The sequence below is a fragment of the Argopecten irradians genome, chromosome 7 (assembly GCF_041381155.1).
Source record: "Argopecten irradians isolate NY chromosome 7, Ai_NY, whole genome shotgun sequence".
NCBI classification, from domain to species: Eukaryota; Metazoa; Mollusca; class Bivalvia; order Pectinida; family Pectinidae; genus Argopecten; species Argopecten irradians.
Window position 1 is genome coordinate 21,454,924 of NC_091140.1, and position 20,922 is coordinate 21,475,845.

The 20,922-nt window shown below is 37.4% G+C and overlaps 1 protein-coding gene across 1 annotated transcript in view; it reads left to right on the forward strand.

Annotated features, from left to right (window-relative positions):
* Positions 1-20,922, forward strand: part of LOC138327080 (uncharacterized) — a 114,816-nt gene continuing 93,894 nt past the window's right edge. Inside the window, 13 exon segments of the mRNA XM_069273066.1 lie at positions 1-176; positions 4,257-4,396; positions 5,433-5,537; positions 5,660-5,776; positions 6,274-6,445; positions 6,802-6,980; positions 7,471-7,593; positions 7,934-8,064; positions 15,072-15,278; positions 16,130-16,244; positions 17,819-17,941; positions 18,935-19,017; positions 20,260-20,454. Coding sequence (XP_069129167.1) covers positions 4,298-4,396; positions 5,433-5,537; positions 5,660-5,776; positions 6,274-6,445; positions 6,802-6,980; positions 7,471-7,593; positions 7,934-8,064; positions 15,072-15,278; positions 16,130-16,244; positions 17,819-17,941; positions 18,935-19,017; positions 20,260-20,454 — 1,649 coding nt within the window. The 5' untranslated portion in view covers positions 1-176; positions 4,257-4,297.

Here is a 20,922-nt window from a genome sequence, read left to right on the forward strand (position 1 = left end):
CTACCCGGTTATCAACACTCGTGTTGAACAACAGCACCGTACGCGTGGTTTTGCTGAAAATTATAAAGACACTGGATTATTTGGACGCGCAATGCCCGCGAAAACGACGTGATACACTACCAAAAGTGGACGATGCCTGTAGTGTGGTGTTTTCCACACGCACATGGACGTATTAGGTAAAGTATTATTGGTATTTACCTGTGTTTTGTCGATATATATCCGCCATTGATTGATCTATAGGTGATCAGTCGACATGTGTTGACGACTTGCCAGGTAATTTAAATTCCTATCGTCAGCATTATTCATCATATGGTGACTTAATCTTAATATCAGTCATACTTATATAACATTACAAGCTTAATTAATTAACAATACACCGATTAGAAGTAGGGCACAATTCTGGATTTTTGCTTTGTCAGGTATGTTTGTTTTAGACTGTCAAGGGAATCAAATACATCAAAACGAAAGCATTTCATATCGTTTTTCAGCAGACGGTCATCATTTCACAAATATCTGAATTAGGAATAAGAAATATATGGCTCATATGTGTGTTAACATACCAGAAATGAACTTGAACTTGTAATGGATGATTATATTATAAGCTTTTACATATCAAAGCTTTTAGACATAGTAAAAATCCACTTTGACCTTTGACCCTTTTATAGTTATTTTGACCATAACTTAATCCGCAGATTCCTAGTATATTTGAACAATGAGGCTTGAGTTTATACAGTTGAACAAGTACAATAAATGTACATATATACATATGGTACATATTTACTCCAAATATTTTATTTATGATGATGAATTATATGACCAGGAGAGTTTATACGTGAATTTTTATTTTGTTTTATTTTTCTTGAAAAAAATCAATGCTTGTTATGTGTACATAGAAAATAAAATGCTTTAGTAATTTTTCGAAACATCCTAAATCTTAATTAATATTAACTAAGAGCAATATTTGTTAAGATTTTCATATCTAGATGTATTTTTTCTAATTATGACCCTTCATGTAGAACTTTATGATATTCTGCAAATTACAGAGTTATCTGCCCTTGAGAACAATTTGAATTGTAATTGTTGCGTCACTTTTTTTCAGGAAAAAAACTCAGCATGATCATTCATAAGACTAAATATATACTTACAAGGACAGATAACTTTGTATTATGCAAAGATTGAATATTGATATGGTTAGTCAAAAGTCACATGTGCATAAGGTCAAGGTTTATATGCAAGGCTACAAAATGTAGCATATTGATGGTCAAGGAACTTGTATGTCAAGTTGATTTTATATTAATACATAATCTGTATTATTATTGTCAACAGGATTCAGCTTTGGCTGATATAATTATATCATTCAAGATAGTAGGATTTAAGCTTAAGGTTGGTTGGTTTGACAATAGGCTTAACATCCTTTAACAGCTAGCTGGTAGTTATGGTCATTTAAGGACAGTGTCCAAGGTATGTGATGTGTTGTCAGTGTAAGATGTCCTTTGTACGATATGCTTTGGGAGACTGCAGTATGTTTGTGTTGTGTCTCCTTGCAATAATGGAAGTTCTTGCACTTTTTATAGTGCTATCTCACTGAAGCATGGTAGATGTCAAAGATACTGAACAATACACACCCCACAGTCACATTTCAATTGGCGAACCCATTGTTCCACTATCATTATATGCTGAGCAATAGTAGGCGAGCAATCAACTTTGACTCGGCTTAAGTCAAAGTGATGTGGTGTGATGGAGATCAAGGTGATTTGATAGAGCTATAGATTTAATGTTTTCCAGGTGAGCTTATGTCATGGCGCGGCATCCCGTCCGTCCGTCCGTCCGTCCGTCAACATTTCCTTTAAATCGCTACTAGTCATAGAGTTCTGCATGGATTGTAACCAAATTTGGCCAAAAACATCTTTAGGGGAAGGGGAACAGAACTTGTATAAATTTTGGCTCTGACCCCTCCGGGGCAGGAGGGGCTGGGCCCAATAGGGGAAATAGAGGTAAATCCTATAAATCGCTACTTGTCCTAGAGTTCTGCATGGATTGTAACCAAATTTGGCCAAAAACATCTTTAGGGGAAGGGGAACAGAACATGTATAAATTTTGGCTCTGACCCCCTGGGGGCAGGAGGGGTGGGGCCCAATAGGGGAAATAGTGGTAAATCCTATAAATCGCTACTTGTCCTAGAGTTCTGCATGGATTGTAACCAAATATGGCCACAAGCATCCTTTGGGGAAGGGGAACAGAACTTGTATAAATTTTGGCTCTGACCCCCCGGGGCCAGGAGGGGCGGGGTCCAATAAGGGAAATAGAGGTAAATCCTATAAATCGCTACTTGTCCTAGAGTTCTGCATGGATTGTAACCAAATTTAGCCACAAACATCCTTGGGAGAAGGGGAACAGAACTTGTATAAATTTTGGCTCTGACCCCCCGGGGGCAGGAGGGGCGGGGCCCAATAGGGGAAATAGAGGTAAATCCTATAAATCGCTACTTGTCCTAGAGTTCTGCATGGATTGTAACCAAATTTGGCCACAAACATCCTTGGGGGAAGGGGAACAGAACTTGTATAAATTTTGGCTCTGACCCCCCGGGGCAGGAGGGGCGGGGCTCAATAGGGTAATAGAGGTAAATCCTATACATCGCTACTTGTCCTAGAGTTCTGCATGAATTGTAACCAAATTTAGCCAGAAACATCCTTGGGGAAGGGGAACAGAACTTGTATAAATTTTGGCTCTGACCCCTCAGGGGCAGGAGTTGTTGGGGCCCAATAGGGGAATGAAATATACATTGTATTGCTATTGATTCAATTATTTTGATCCCTGTCCACTTTTAAGTTGTACTGGAATAATGTTAGGTCATTCACCTGATTTCCAAGGAAAAAATAGCAGCTTATATGCCGTAAAATACGGTAACATACCAGTAATAACTTAAACTGACCTAGATTTGACATACCTGTGTGGAAATTTTACTGAATGGTATAAATTTGTTTCTGATCTGTCTATATATATTTAATCTGTTGTATATTTATAGAACAACCACTGGCATTCAGTTAAATAGAATCAATCAATGATGTTGTCAGTGTACACATGTATTACTACTATGATGTATACAGCTATAACTATACTCGTAATTATACTCAGTAAATTTCCAAGTCTTGTACATGTTTGTGTGCTTTAGCAACAGCAAAAGATTCCAGATTACCAATACGCTACCAAATGAAGTGTGGTTACTATATCATAAAATGAGACTAGTTCATAGATTTCTTTCAACCTTGCAATTTTTTGAATTGACATTCACCTTTAGTTTGCAATATAGTGATTAAATTCAGAATTACCATTACCAGCAATGGAATCACTGATCCATATTTATGTACCTGCATGTATATACACATACACATACACTGCCTATTAATAGTAAGTAATTATGAACTGGTTTGAAAAAAGAAAGAAATCTTCTTTCTTTCTTTCTTTTCTTTCTTTCTTTCTTTCTTTCTTTCTTTCTTTCTTTCTTTTTTTCTTTTTTTTTTCTTTCTTTCTTTTTCTTTCTTTCTTTCTTTCTTTCTTTTCTTTCTTTCTTTTTTTTTTGAGCAGGAAATAATTGATGATTCATTGCTGTTGGTATGAGTACAGTTATGATTTATTCATGTTTTCAATGATCTATTAATTCGATTGATTATTCTCGGAAACCGTTCACTGACAAATCGATACTCTTTTATCTTTGTAATAGTACCAGACTAGGTTTCAGGTTGTGAACATATGGCATTTGGCCCTATTAGACAGCTATATACTAACAAGAACTTCTTGTAGATTCTGACAGTGACTTTACAGTGTTCACTAAAATATTGATAAACAACACAGAGGTTAACACTTTGTAAACAGGATTGTATCGGTAGAGATTTGGTAAGCTGTCTTGTAGGATTCTGATTAACCTCTTTCCCTATACCTATTAGTATATATGTATATTGTGGTGTGTTTTCCTATTTTAATTTTGCTTAGATATCTTGTAGAATTATCTCCCCTTTCCTCGACTTGCCGACTGCTGAAAACAATATTCAATTTTATGATTATCGGAAATAGAAATAGGTAGTTAAAGTATGTACATTCTTTATCTAAATTACATATGAAGTTGTAATAAGCTCTCTTTTCTGGTCGTTTTGTTTGAAGCACTTAAAAGGACCAAGCTAATACTTGTAAATATTTACATGGAATAATAACATGTTAAATATATATATATTGTTTCAAACACTTCGCATTTTTTTCAGGCATTAAAACAATGACAGATCACTGACACAAGCCCGTTGTCATGGATGTGAATGCACCTTTACTGTCCAATAGGACGGTCGTTACCTACGACAAGGAAACTGCCAGACTACGCAATGTCATCCCACTCAATATCCTCAAGGTACGGAAAAATTTTCTTAAATCTAAAATGAGCTATGCAAACATGTACATGTCATATCATCCTTTCATGCGTTATCTTGGCTGAACTCCTTTGCTACATATATATAGGTTACTTTATACTGGATATATCGATCCACCTAAGTGAGGCAGTATGTGTGTCACAAACCAAACCAAGTGATTGTGACCTACATTTGGGCCATTAATCTCCGGTCCATTTAGGAAAAAGCATGTCTGTGTGGACTCTGTCTCCTATGTCATAAGACACTAGATTTTCATACTTCGAATACTATTATGAGTCTAACTAGACGAAATGTATTTCGATCTTCAGCATAATAACAAGGCACTTGAACTTCATATATGGTTTATGTCTTCCGTTAGTAAGGTGTTTCGTACACAAAAAGTAGGTCACGTTGACCTTCAAAACGTAGGTCACATTTTCTCTGAAAAGTGTGACGTCACGCTCGCAAATGCATGGCGTCATAATCAATACCTACCTGCAAGGGCAGATAACTCTGTAATATTAAAATACAGAATTACTTCACATGTGTTGTTTCCTTCATTTATGGTCAGTGATTTTCTTACTAAATACTTTCAGGGGGCTGTCCCTTTTGAATTGTGAAAACACTACATTTAATCTTTCGTGAAACATGTGTATTTTAGAGAGTTTCTTCTTTATTTGAGAGAATATTTACATAAAATTGAGAAAATACAACAACATTTCTGAAGGGGAAGGGACCTTTATTTGGCTCAGAATGTACCTGAATAAAAATCACTGGTGGCGTCTTGATATTTTGCACTGTTGTCTGAATTCAAATCTATATGGATTGGCACATTCCAAAGTAGTGGAAAAGCTCTGTAACCTGTTGGGATGCTGAATTTTCTTTGCTTTTTTTCCTTCTTAATAAAGTTCTTATCCTACATTTGTTTAATCCATCACATGATGTCATTTATATCAAAAAGGTTGATTTGTATAGTTTATATAATTTATGGTAATTGTAGAACAGATGAGATGTAACATTCCATGTTTTTTATTACAGGATGAAGTGTCATTTTTATCGCTGGACAATGTCACCCAGATAGACTTTGGCTTTAATGGTTACTGTACAGACTCTGTCCTGTGGACTTTACGTCAGTCAATCAAGGTAAGTAGTCTCAAGTGATTGACAGCTTTTGATAATAAAAGTAATGAAATCATAAAAAAGACTTTTGATATCTCAAACATCAATATGTCATTAATAATGATTTTACATCCTGCTGGTTCCAGACTCCGCTGTCCAACGTAACCGATGTAGACCTAAGTGGATGTACCCTACTGACAGACCGGGGAATCAAATGGCTTGTGGAAATCCTCAAACTGACATCAGCTCCTACACTTAATAAGGTAACCCCTCCCTGTTCATATTATGTCATAGTAAAACTGAAGGCTCGATCAGTGTGGCAACAGCTGAGGCAGGTAATTTGCTCCTTTAATGTACTTCAAAAGAATCAAATAACGGTACACTGGACATTGTTAACTATGTGGTTTTCAGATTGGGCACCACTCGTCTATAAATTTCTGAAGAAAATCTCTGCAGGCTTGTGATTGGTCAGTTTTTTCTCCTGAGCTGCCTTCAGATTTACTATGACATAGACCAGGGGTAGATATATTGACAGTAATAGTAACTTCTGGGGCATTGAGGATGATTTCTGTTAAATCACCTCAACTATCACCTATGCATTCATAACTCTGACAAATATAATTGGAAGCTCACTATTGTCTGCTTTTCTGGATGGATACTTCACAATTGGTTACTATTCCAGATAAATATAAGTAAAAGCTCACTATTGTTTATGTTTCCAGATAAATAAATTGAAACTCACTATTGTTTACCTTTCCAGATAAATGTATGTGGCTGCTCACTTCTGACAGACCATGCCCTAGCAATGCTGTGTGATGTTGTCCAAGATACATGCATCATTGATGCATCTGGTACAAATGTGCAATACCTAAAGAAAGTGGTGAATAGGAATGTGAAGACGGATGCTTGTCCCATAGTGAAGACTAGTAAAGGTTAGGACAATGTCATTTGGCTGTGTAGGGATGGGGATTTTATTAGTTTAACATCCTATTAACAGCCAGGGTCATTTAAGAATGTGCCAGATTTGTTGATGAAGGAAAGCCAGAGTACCAAGAGAAAAAAAACCCACTGACCACAGGTCAGTACCTGGCAACTGTCCAACATGGTATTGAAATTTTTCTGAGGTCATGTGATCTGATGTGAAGGAAAGATGCAAGATGACTATTAGCCATAGTACAAGGTCATATGTGATTGTTAGAGATGTGAAATTGAGGTGTATGAATAGAGTCCTATATTTAGTTATGTGATTATGAACAGATTAATCATCTCCCATTTTTGTTGTATACAGACAACATGAAGGAACACCTACAAGGTCATGTGTTGGTGGTACCGCAGCCCAGCATCAGGACCAGTGTCGCCACCTACATCAAATCTCAGTCGACAGTCAACAGAGAAGTGGTCCACCATGTGAAAGGTTGTAAAATGGGAAGTCTAGATGTCGCCCTCACAGAAATGACACTGGACAATGTAAGTGATCCCCAGGATTACACAGCCAGTCTGACACAAACACAGTAGCCCATGTAATTATTATAGCTAGATTTAACAGGGATTAAACCATTTTGATAGATGACTTATCTCTTTGTGATATGAAATAGTGCATATATAAGTATTTCATTTTTGAAGGCTTTCCAATGTTTAAATATGGTTTATGTGAGTTATCTCCCCTCTGTTTGCTGATATTATATACAGCCATATAACAAATAGAGCTTCCAAATAGAGAAAGCAATAGAGTAATACGGCGGATATAATAACAGACAATATTACTTCCCTATTTATTATACAATACTGTATATATAAGAACATAGTACATTTATATCGTGTGTTAAAATTATTTGCCTTGTAAGTTTTTATTGTAAATTCTTTTTGATGTTATACTTCGAACATATGCATGTTCATGTATATGGGGAAAAAAACACCAAAAACTCTGTGATTAAAAGCCTCATTTTCATCATTTTAGCCTCTTTTTGATGTCATGGTGGGAAAGAATCCAGTACAAGTTATAATTCCATATGACTCGACAGCCGAGGTGAAAGAGATAAAGAATCATGTGATGGACACAATATCTCGAGTCGTGTGTAAGGTTAGTAGTGACGTAGCTGCAATTTCTTACAACGGTACAAAATTGGCCAGATGATAAGAAATTATCTCGCATTTGCTCCTTAGCATGAATATTTTAGCTTAACTTTCAAACTGTTTGCTGTGTGATCATTTTCGAGCTATGCATTAATAGCCAAAATATTTGCATTTCAAATTTTGTTGAATTATTTGTGGAGATTTGATGGAAATTACTGAGCACAAATATTTCAAGTCACCAATAATTATACCTAGTTAAGTCACTGTTCAGTAAATATTTTCATATTTATTTTCATGTGTAGGAAATTAAGAAGATTCCAAACATTTTAGTTTCTCTTTACTTACAGGAGTCCATCAATCCTAAGTGGCCGGAGATATCCTTTGATGTCGAGAAAACTGAAGAGTTTGAAGTGGACCCAACACCTTTCTTGGATGTGTATGCTTCATGTAACCAGATCAGAGATGGAAATACACTCAGGTACTTCATACTGTTATAACCTGAAGTTTGTAGGCTGTAGGGTCTGACACACTCAGGTACTTCATACTGTTATAACATGAAGTTTGTAGGCTGTAGGGTCTGACACACTCAGGTACTCCATACTGTTATAACATGAAGTTTGTAGACTGTAGGGTCTGACACACTCAGGTACTTCATACTGTTATAACCTGAAGTTTGTAGACTGTAGGGTCTGACACACTCAGGTACTCCATACTGTTATAACCTGAAGTTTGTAGACTGTAGGGTCTGACACACTCAGGTACTCCATACTGTTATAACATGAAGTTTGTAGACTGTAGGGTCTGACACACTCAGGTACTCCATACTGTTATAACCTGAAGTTTGTAGACTGTAGGGTCTGACACACTCAGGTACTCCATACTGTTATAACTGAAGTGTGTAGACTGTAGGGTCTGACACACTCAGGTACTCCATACTGTTATAACATGAAGTTTGTAGACTGTAGGGTCTGACACACTCAGGTACTCCATACTGTTATAACATGAAGTTTATAGACTGTAGGGTCTGACACACTCAGGTACTCCATACTGTTATAACATGAAGTTTATAGACTGTAGGGTCTGACACACTCAGGTAACTCCATACTGTTATAACATGAAGTTTATAGACTGTAGGGTCTGACACACTCAGGTACTCCATACTGTTATAACATGAAGTTTGTAGACTGTAGGGTCTGACACACTCAGGTACTCCATACTGTTATAACATGAAGTTTGTAGACTGTAGGGTCTGACACACTCAGGTACTCCATACTGTTATAACATGAACTGTAGGGACTGTAGGGTCTGACACACTCAGGTACTCCATACTGTTATATAACCTGAAGTTTGTAGACTGTAGGGTCTGACACACTCAGGTACTCCATACTGTTATAACCTGAAGTTTGTAGACTGTAGGGTCTGACACACTCAGGTACTCCATACTGTTATAACATGAAGTTTGTAGACTGTAGGGTCTGACACACTCAGGTACTCCATACTGTTATAACATGAAGTTTGTAGACTGTAGGGTCTGACACACTCAGGTACTCCATACTGTTATATAACCTGAAGTTTGTAGACTGTAGGGTCTGACACACTCAGGTACTCCATACTGTTATAACATGAAGTTTGTAGACTGTAGGGTCTGACACACTCAGGTACTCATACTGTTATAACATGACTGTAGGGTCTGACACACTCAGGTACTCCATACTGTTATAACCTGAAGTTTGTAGACTGTAGGGTCTGACACACTCAGGTACTCCATACTGTTATAACCTGAAGTTTGTAGACTGTAGGGTCTGACACACTCAGGTACTCCATACTGTTATAACATGAAGTTTGTAGACTGTAGGGTCTGACACACTCAGGTACTCCATACTGTTATAACATGAAGTTTGTAGACTGTAGGGTCTGACACACTCAGGTACTCCATACTGTTATAACATGAAGTTTGTAGACTGTAGGGTCTGACACACTCAGGTACTCCATACTGTTATAACCTGAAGTTTGTAGACTGTAGGGTCTGACACACTCAGGTACTCCATACTGTTATAACATGAAGTTTGTAGACTGTAGGGTCTGACACACTCAGGTACTCCATACTGTTATAACATGAAGTTTGTAGACTGTAGGGTCTGACACACTCAGGTACTCCATACTGTTATAACATGAAGTTTGTAGACTGTAGGGTCTGACACACTCAGGTACTCCATACTGTTATAACATGAAGTTTGTTAGACTGTAGGGTCTGACACACTCAGGTACTCCATACTTACTGTTATAACATGAAGTTTGTAGACTGTAGGGTCTGACACACTCAGGTACTCCATACTGTTATAACATGAAGTTTGTAGACTGTAGGGTCTGACACACTCAGGTACTCCATACTGTTATAACTGAAGTTTGTAGACTGTAGGGTCTGACACACTCAGGTACTCATACTGTTATAACCTGAAGTTTGTAGACTGTAGGGTCTGACACACTCAGGTACTCCATACTGTTATAACCTGAAGTTTGTAGGCTGTAGGGTCTGACACACTCAGGTACTCCATACTGTTATAACATGAAGTTTGTAGACTGTAGGGTCTGACACACTCAGGTACTCCATACTGTTATAACATGAAGTTTGTAGACTGTAGGGTCTGACACACTCAGGTACTCCATACTGTTATAACCTGAAGTTTGTAGACTGTAGGGTCTGACACACTCAGGTACTCCATACTGTTATAACATGAAGTTTTGTAGACTGTAGGGTCTGACACACTCAGGTACTCCATACTGTTATAACCTGAAGTTTGTAGACTGTAGGGTCTGACACACTCAGGTACTCCATACTGTTATAACATGAAGTTTGTAGACTGTAGGGTCTGACACACTCAGGTACTCCATACTGTTATAACATGAAGTTTGTAGACTGTAGGGTCTGACACACTCAGGTACTCCATACTGTTATAACATGAAGTTTGTAGACTGTAGGGTCTGACACACTCAGGTACTCCATACTGTTATAACCTGAAGTTTGTAGACTGTAGGGTCTGACACACTCAGGTACTCCATACTGTTATAACATGAAGTTTGTAGACTGTAGGGTCTGACACACTCAGGTACTTTATACTGTTATAACATGAAGTTTGTAGACTGTAGGGTCTGACACACTCAGGTACTCCATACTGTTATAACATGAAGTTTGTAGACTGTAGGGTCTGACACACTCAGGTACTCCATACTGTTATAACATGAAGTTTGTAGACTGTAGGGTCTGACACACTCAGGTACTCCATACTGTTATAACCTGAAGTTTGTAGACTGTAGGGTCTGACACACTCAGGTACTCCATACTGTTATAACCTGAAGTTTGTAGACTGTAGGGTCTGACACACTCAGGTACTCCATACTGTTATAACCTGAAGTTTGTAGACTGTAGGGTCTGACACACTCAGGTACTCCATACTGTTATAACCTGAAGTTTGTAGACTGTAGGGTCTGACACACTCAGGTACTCCATACTGTTATAACATGAAGTTTGTAGACTGTAGGGTCTGACACACTCAGGTACTCCATACTGTTATAACATGAAGTTTGTAGACTGTAGGGTCTGACACACTCAGGTACTCCATACTGTTATAACCTGAAGTTTGTAGACTGTAGGGTCTGACACACTCAGGTACTTCATACTGTTATAACCTGAAGTTTGTAGACTGTAGGGTCTGACACATTCAGGTACTCCATACTGTTATAACCTGAAGTTTGTAGACTGTAGGGTCTGACACACTCAGGTACTCCATACTGTTATAACCTGAAGTTTGTAGACTGTAGGGTCTGACACACTCAGGTACTCCATACTGTTATAACATGAAGTTTGTAGACTGTAGGGTCTGACACACTCAGGTACTTCATACTGTTATAACATGAAGTTTGTAGACTGTAGGGTCTGACACACTCAGGTACTCCATACTGTATAACATGAAGTTTGTAGACTGTAGGGTCTGACACACTCAGGTACTCCATACTGTTATAACATGAAGTTTATAGACTGTAGGGTCTGACACACTCAGGTACTCCATACTGTTATAACTGAAGTTTGTAGACTGTAGGGTCTGACACACTCAGGTACTCCATACTGTTATAACATGAAGTTTGTAGACTGTAGGGTCTGACACACTCAGGTACTCATACTGTTATAACATGATTTTGTAGACTGTAGGGTCTGACACACTCAGGTACTATAACATAGACTTGTTCATAACTGAAGTTGTAGAGTTGTAGGCTACTGTAAAAGGGACTGTAGGGTCTGACACACTCAGGTACTCCATACTGTTATAACATGAAGTTTGTAGACTGTAGGGTCTGACACACTCAGGTACTCCATACTGTTATAACATGAAGTTTGTAGACTGTAGGGTCTGACACACTCAGGTACTCCATACTGTTATAACATGAAGTTTGTAGACTGTAGGGTCTGACACACTCAGGTACTCCATACTGTTATAACATGAAGTTTGTAGACTGTAGGGTCTGACACACTCAGGTACTCCATACTGTTATAACATGAAGTTTGTAGACTGTAGGGTCTGACACACTCAGGTACTCCATACTGTTATAACATGAAGTTTGTAGACTGTAGGGTCTGACACACTCAGGTACTCCATACTGTTATAACATGAAGTTTGTAGACTGTAGGGTCTGACACACTCAGGTACTCCATACTGTTATAACATGAAGTTTGTAGACTGTAGGGTCTGACACACTCAGGTACTCCATACTGTTATAACATGAAGTTTGTAGACTGTAGGGTCTGACACACTCAGGTACTCCATACTGTTATAACATGAAGTTTGTAGACTGTAGGGTCTGACACACTCAGGTACTCCATACTGTTATAACATGAAGTTTGTAGACTGTAGGGTTTCAGGTACTCCATATGTTATAACTGAAGTAGACTGTAGGGTCTGACACACTCAGGTACTCCATACTGTTATAACCTGAAGTTTGTAGACTGTAGGGTCTGACACACTCAGGTACTCCATACTGTTATAACATGAAGTTTGTAGACTGTAGGGTCTGACACACTCAGGTACTCCATACTGTTATAACATGAAGTTTGTAGACTGTAGGGTCTGACACACTCAGGTACTCCATACTGTTATAACATGAAGTTTGTAGACTGTAGGGTCTGACACACTCAGGTACTCCATACTGTTATAACATGAAGTTTTAGCTGTAGGTTGCCCTCAGTACTCAACGTTTTAGATGTAGGGTCTGACACACTCAGGTACTCCATACTGTTATAACATGAAGTTTGTAGACTGTAGGGTCTGACACACTCAGGTACTCCATACTGTTATAACATGAAGTTTGTAGACTGTAGGGTCTGACACACTCAGGTACTCCATACTGTTATAACATGAAGTTTGTAGACTGTAGGGTCTGACACACTCAGGTACTCCATACTGTTATAACATGAAGTTTGTAGACTGTAGGGTCTGACACACTCAGGTACTCCATACTGTTATAACCTGAAGTTTGTAGACTGTAGGGTCTGACACACTCAGGTACTCCATACTGTTATAACCTGAAGTTTGTAGACTGTAGGGTCTGACACACTCAGGTACTCCATACTGTTATAACCTGAAGTTTGTAGACTGTAGGGTCTGACACACTCAGGTACTCTCATACGATACTGTTATAAACTGAAGTTTGTAGACTGTAGGGTCTGACACACTCAGGTACTCCATACTGTTATAACATGAAGTTTGTAGACTGTAGGGTCTGACACACTCAGGTACTCCATACTGTTATAACATGAAGTTTGTAGACTGTAGGGTCTGACACACTCAGGTACTCCATACTGTTATAACATGAAGTTTGTAGACTGTAGGGTCTGACACACTCAGGTACTCCATACTGTTATAACCTGAAGTTTGTAGACTGTAGGGTCTGACACACTCAGGTACTCCATACTGTTATAACCTGAAGTTTGTAGACTGTAGGGTCTGACACACTCAGGTACTTCATACTGTTATATATCATGATGTTTGTAGACTGTAGGGTCTGACACACTCAGGTACTTCATACTGTTATAACCTGAAGTTTGTAGACTGTAGGGTCTGACACACTCAGGTACTCCATACTGTTATAACCTGAAGTTTGTAGACTGTAGGGTCTGACACACTCAGGTACTTCATACTGTTATAACCTGAAGTTTGTAGACTGTAGGGTCTGACACACTCAGGTACTCCATACTGTTATAACATGAAGTTTGTAGACTGTAGGGTCTGACACACTCAGGTACTCCATACTGTTATAACATGAAGTTTGTAGACTGTAGGGTCTGACACACTCAGGTACTCCATACTGTTATAACCTGAAGTTTGTAGACTGTAGGGTCTGACACACTCAGGTACTTATACTGTTATAACATGAAGTTTGTAGACTGTAGGGTCTGACACACTCAGGTACTCCATACTGTTATAACATGAAGTTTGTAGACTGTAGGGTCTGACACACTCAGGTACTCCATACTGTTATAACCTGAAGTTTGTAGACTGTAGGGTCTGACACACTCAGGTACTCCATACTGTTATAACATGAAGTTTGTAGACTGTAGGGTCTGACACACTCAGGTACTCCATAACTGTTATAACATGAAGTTTTGTAGACTGTAGGGTCTGACACACTCAGGTACTCCATACTGTTATAACATGAAGTTTGTAGACTGTAGGGTCTGACATACACAGGTACTCCATACTGTTATAACATGAAGTTTGTAGACTGTAGGGTCTGGCACACTCGGGTACTTTATACTGTTATAACATGAAGTTTGTAGACTGTAGGGTCTGACACACTCAGGTACTCCATACTGTTATAACCTGAAGTTTGTAGACTGTAGGGTCTGACACAACTCAGGTACTCCATATGTTATAACTGAAGTTTGTAGACTGTAGGGTCTGACACACTCAGGTACTCCATACTGTTATAACCTGAAGTTTGTAGACTGTAGGGTCTGACACACTCAGGTACTCCATACTGTTATAACCTGAAGTTTGTAGACTGTAGGGTCTGACACACTCAGGTACTCCATACTGTTATAACCTGATGTTTGTAGACTGTAGGGTCTGACACATTCAGGTACTCCATACTGTTATAACCTGAAGTTTGTAGGCTGTAGGGTCTGACACATTCAGGTACTTCATATTGTTATAATATTCAGGATATATAGATAAGGGTCAAAAAGTAATATTTGTTCAAGTGCCCTGAAAACGTATTGGGTCGAATATGGTAAATTAAACTGTCTAACCCGAGTCTTGTGGTTTAGAGATTTCAAAACTTCGGTTTATAATTTTAAAGATCCATTGTACAGCTTTGGTGCACATATTTGAGAATATAGAAAACAACTTTATTCATTGATATCTTTTTTCATTAACATTTAGAATAATTTTATGAAAATCATTTTCGAAGAATTTTAATTTTTTTTTAATACAGGAATTTTGGGAAAGGTGAGGTAATAGGGTGCTTTTATTCTCATCAAATGCTGACAAGATCACATCCCTACTACGAGGTAAGATGTGACGTCTCAGAGAGTGGCTCCGGGGAGAAAGTCGGCATACTACTTGGCTGTATCTTTGATGTCATCTGTCATAAACACGACCCAATGGGAACTGACGTCGATGTCGGCGGGGAAGTAGAGAGGTAAGGTCAAACAATGTCAGCGGGGAAATAGACAGGTAAGGTCAAACAATGTCAGCGGGAAAATAGACAGGTAAGGTCAAACAGTGTCAGCGGGGAAATAGACAGGTAAGGTCAAACGATGTCAGCGGGGAAATAGACAGGTAAGGTCAAACGATGTCAGCGGGGAAATAGACAGGTAACAGGTCAAACGATGTCAGCGGGGAAATAGTCAGGTAAGGTCAAACGATGTCGGCAGGAAGTAGAGAGGTAAGGTCAAACGATGTCAGCGGGGAAATAGTCAGGTAAGGTCAAACGATGTCAGCAGGAAGTAGAGAGGTAAGGTCTAACGATGTCAGCGGGGAAATAGACAGGTAAGGTCAAATGATGTCGGCGGGGAAGTAGACAGGTAAGGTCAAACAGTGTCAGCGGGGAAGTAGAGAGGTAAGGTCAAATGATGTCAGCGAGGAAATAGAGAGGTAAGGTCAAATTATGTCGGCGGGGAAGTAGACAGGTAAGGTCAAATGATGTCGGCGGGGTAATAGACAGGTAAGGTCAAAAACTTACCGGGGATGCTATGTGCACAGTCATCCATCTAAGAACAGGCTGTTGTCTCATATCCCATTGCCATTACTGGTATATTTGGTGACAGGAGAAAGGCCTGGCATACTGTTGGGTGCCCAAGACATCATGGGAAGTGAAAAGTTTCTTACTACAAGTTCATTGGACAGTCTAGGTATGACCCAGTTTAAATTTCGTACTGATTTCAGAATTTGTAAAATCATAGTTTCTCCAACATGTTTCCATGTTACATCTAAACAATAACAAATGTTCTAACTTTGTTTAGAGATTGATCATTACAATTGACTTTGCAGCTTTGAAACTGCTGCTGGTAAAGTGTATGGGTTTGGTATTGATGGAGATTGGGACTCCGAGTACACTCCTTCTACCAACAATTACAAGTTCTTCACAACTGTAAATGGAGAAAGGGTCAGTATTGTTTTATTCTTTTTTTTTTCATATAATACGTACATGTACATACATTATTCAATATGTACTGTTTAGTTATTATCCCCCGCCCAACGAATACAAATGGGTTCCGTCCGTCCGTCCGTACGAATTGTTTCCGGAGCATAACTATAAAACCAGTAGGAATATTTCCACGAAACTTCATACACACATTGATCTTATGGTCTAGTAGTGCCTTTTGCTATTTTTAGGTTTTCATTTTTTGCATTTTTTCCGTAACCATGGAAACATTGCTGAAAATATCATATTTTTGTACCAGGTTCGTTTCCGGAGCATAACTCTAAAACCAGAAGAGATATTTCCACGAAACTTCATAGACACATTGGTCTTATGGTCTAGTAGTGCCTTTTGCTATTTTAAGGTTTTCACTTTTTGTACTTTTTTCTGTAACCATGGAAACATTGCTGAAAATGGCAGATTTTTGTGTAAGAATCGTTTCCGGAGCACAACTCTAAAACCAGCAGAGATATTTCCATGAAACTTCATAGACACATTGTTCTTATGGTCTTGTAGTACCTTTTGCTATTTTTAGGTTTTCATTTTTTGCACTTTTTCCGTTACCATGGAAACATTGCTGAAAATATCATGGTAAATGGTAAATGTTACTTTGCAAAACTCCACCCATCTTTGTGTATATAGTCTAATATAAATGTCAAGGCTGTATACCTGATTCAACAATTGCAGCCCCGCTCTACTTGAATTATACTCCATTTTTCTTTAGCTCAACTTCATTTTTCCTGGGTTTTTTTTCATACATATAAGTCTCCACAATCAAACTTACTTCAGCTTTGATATCTCCATTGGCGGGGGATCTGAATGACTATGTCCTTGTTTTTGTTTGTGCTGGAATGAATTTTCCTTTGTATATAATTTCAGCAAATAGAATGGTAAGAACGACACGTAAGATAAACTCACCGTATGTATAGAAACTATCACAGCAAATTGATATCAAACAGGAGATTAAGATAATGTCTCCTCGTAAAATAAAACATTTAAATATTACATTGCCGTTTTATGTTTGGTATATAGTTTTACAAAGTCATTTTTACATGAACATTATTCATATAAACAGTTGATGAGATTACAACAATAATTTGGCACATACTGTGATGCTTTTTTCTTTAAAGTATCTACAGAAAGTTGCAGTTCATACACCAGTAAACAACAACAAAAATATTAGTTTATTTCATGATTAAAGTGAACGGATGCTCTTATTTTATGTAATAAATCAAGGTTATGTAGACAGTATTACATTACTTACTGGATTTGATATAATGATTTGTCAAGTGTTTGCCATTCTATGTACTGTTATTAGATTACTTTTATGTACATCAAATAACCAAACTACCTGCTCACCTGATGTCGCATATAGAGCCTTCAATTTTGTTTTGGCATATTCCAGGGGTGTAGACGTCATAAGTGATCGTAACCCCTGGAAATCGAGGATTTTACATTTAATCTGGAGAATAGCCACAGCAGAACCTGGGCAAATTGGCTGCTGTCACTATTCTTAACTTTTAAACATTTTATTTTAGCATAAAGGTGAACTTCTGAACAAAAACCCACAAGTGAAAACCACCTTGTATCCCCTTATAGCAGCCCTTGGGGAAGGAGGAACAATAAAAATAACCATGAACCATATGATGGAAGAGCCAGTGGTGAGTAATATTAGTACTTTTGTACTACTGGAGTATTTCTAAATCAAATTATCTTACAGTAGCAAGCAATCATTAAAAGTGTTTTTATTGACCCTCTGAATAATTATTCAATACAGAGTCTATCCCATCCCCATAATGTTGTTAAGGACTTTAAATTTATGAAACTTAGATGCCTTGGTATGTTTACAAAGATGTTACAGGTCCCTGTGATCTGTATATCAAAATTAGACACTTGGATATATTTACAAGAATGTGATAAGTCCCTGTGATTTGTGTGTAAAACTTACATGGTTGGGTATATTTACAAGAATACAACAGGTCCCTGTGATTTGTATCAATTTAAATTCATCAAAATTAGACACTTGGATATATTTACAAGAATGTGACAGGTCCCTGTGATTTGTATCAATTTATTTATCAATCTTGGATGCCTGGGTATATTTACAAGAATGTGACAGGTCCCTGTGATTTGTAGCAATATAATTATCAATTTTAGATGCTTGGATATATTTACAAGAATGTGACAGGTCCCTGTGACTTGTATCTGTTGATATATAATCAATGTTCTACATTTAGGCCAGTTATTTAACTAAAAACGAGAAAGTGAATTTTTATGGTGAGAATTTCAGAGTATGTATGATTCAACTATTTCTCAATATTGCGCTGCACAAAATTTTGAGATGACAGAAATGTTCCAAATAATTGCAAAAAATGTAAATCCCGCGAAAATAAGCTGCTATATGGTATGTTATAACTAGTCAGACATGCAAGATATAGAGACAGGGAACAACAATCTGTGAATATAAAAAACTATGAATCATGTATTACATATGTTGCTGTTATCATTATTCAATAAGCTAACCATGAATGTTTCTATCCACAAGCTGACTTGAAAGCTGTAAATCATGAAAGAAAGAAACTACAAATATTTGATGGTATAAAGTATGATCAGCTTTATGTTTTCTAAAACAAAATTCAAATTTTGTATTTCAGACATTCGTAAAGAAATATGAGAATAAGAAGATTGAGCGAGGTTTTGTGGAAGGCTGTGGCCTTGATGATGACGGGGTGCTCAGGTAATGATTTATCTCCCTTTACCTACAATATAATAGCACTAGTTTGGTGCTCAGGTATGAATTTATCTCCCTTTACCTACAATATAATAGCACTAGTTTGGTGCTCAGGTATTAATTTATCTCCCTTTACCTACAATATAATAGCACTAGTTTGGTGCTCAGGTATTAATTTATCTCCCTTTATACCTACAATATAATAGCACTAGTTTTGGGCTCAGGTATTAATTTATCTCCCTCTACCTACAATATAATAGCACTAGTTTAGTTACCTACAATATAATAGCACTAGTTTGGTGTTCAGGTATTAATTTATCTCCCTTTATACCTACAATATAATAGCACTAGTTTTGGGCTCAGGTATTAATTTAATTTATCTCCCTTTACCTACAATATAATAGCACTAGTTTGGTGTTCAGGTATTAATTTATCTCCCTTTATACCTACAATATAATAGCACTAGTTTTGGGCTCAGGTATTAATTTATCTCCCTTTACCTACAATATAATAGCACTAGTTTGGTGTTCAGGTATTAACTTATCTCCCTCTACCTACAATATAATAGCACTAGTTAAGTGCTCAGGTATTAATTTATCTCCCTCTACCTACAATATAATAGCACTAGTTTAGTTACCTACAATATAATAGCACTAGTTTGGTGTTCAGGTATTAATTTATCTCCCTTTATACCTACAATATAATAGCACTAGTTTTGGGCTCAGGTATTAATTTATCTCCCTCTACCTACAATATAATAGCACTAGTTTGGTGTTCAGGTATTAACTTATCTCCCTCTACCTACCATATAATAGCACTAGTTTAGTGCTCAGGTATTAATTTATCTCCCTTTACCTACAATATAATAGCACTAGTTTGGTGCTCAGGTATTAATTTATCTCCCTTTACCTACAATATAATAGCACAAGATTGAAAGGGAAGGTTGATTACTTTATGACCGGCAAATTAACATTGTCCTGCACTATTCGTATGAGATTAAATTTCATGGGTAATAGAATATTGAAATTAATTGTTTTTCCACTAAAAGAACAGTTATAGTCTTGAGATTTTAAACTGTTACTTGTAAAATTATGAAAAAAGTCTATTGGCATAAAACCTCAATAAGAAGTCATCATGAAAATAAGTTAGAAGAAGGGCTTATACAGACATGGGTCAAATAAATCTGTATACTGTATATGTATTGTTATCTTTATCGATTATGAACAATTTCGTTGTCTTATTTTACAGTCCAGTGGGTTCCTCAAATGCAGGCTCTTTTATCAGTCAGAACGCTGCCTCGAAGACTAACAACGTTTTCAGTTTTAAAGTGCTTCAAGCCGGAGAAAAGAAATTTTGTTGTGGTTTGGCCAGCTATGTTACAACTGTGAAGGACTGGAAGGATGGGAAAAAACAAAGCATCATCTTTAATGCTGAAACTAACGTGTAAGTTGGTAGGAGCTCTATTTACAGTAAAGAGTCATACAAAACTTAATATGTGTCATTGCAAGCATACCGTTGAGGAGTAAAACATTGTTATAACGAACCTTCGGGGACCAACAAAACTACTTTGTTATAAACATAGTTTGCTATGCACATATTGTAGATATGTTTTAGGAACATTAATGGGAGATGAAAATTACTACATTATAGCCACGAATTTGTTGTAAACATGTTCGTTATAGACATGTTTTACTGTAAGTAGTGAAAGTCAACTTTTGATATTGCAGATGAATATGATAATAGTTCAGTCTTGTGGTTAAGAACATACATGATAGGTACTAAAGATAAAAATGTTTCAAAAGAGTAAATACACCAATTCCTTATATAAGAACTTTTCTGTGAGGGAGATAGAAAATGTTGATTTGGTCATGTGACCACAAAACATTTAGGGCACATTTTTTTTACATGGTG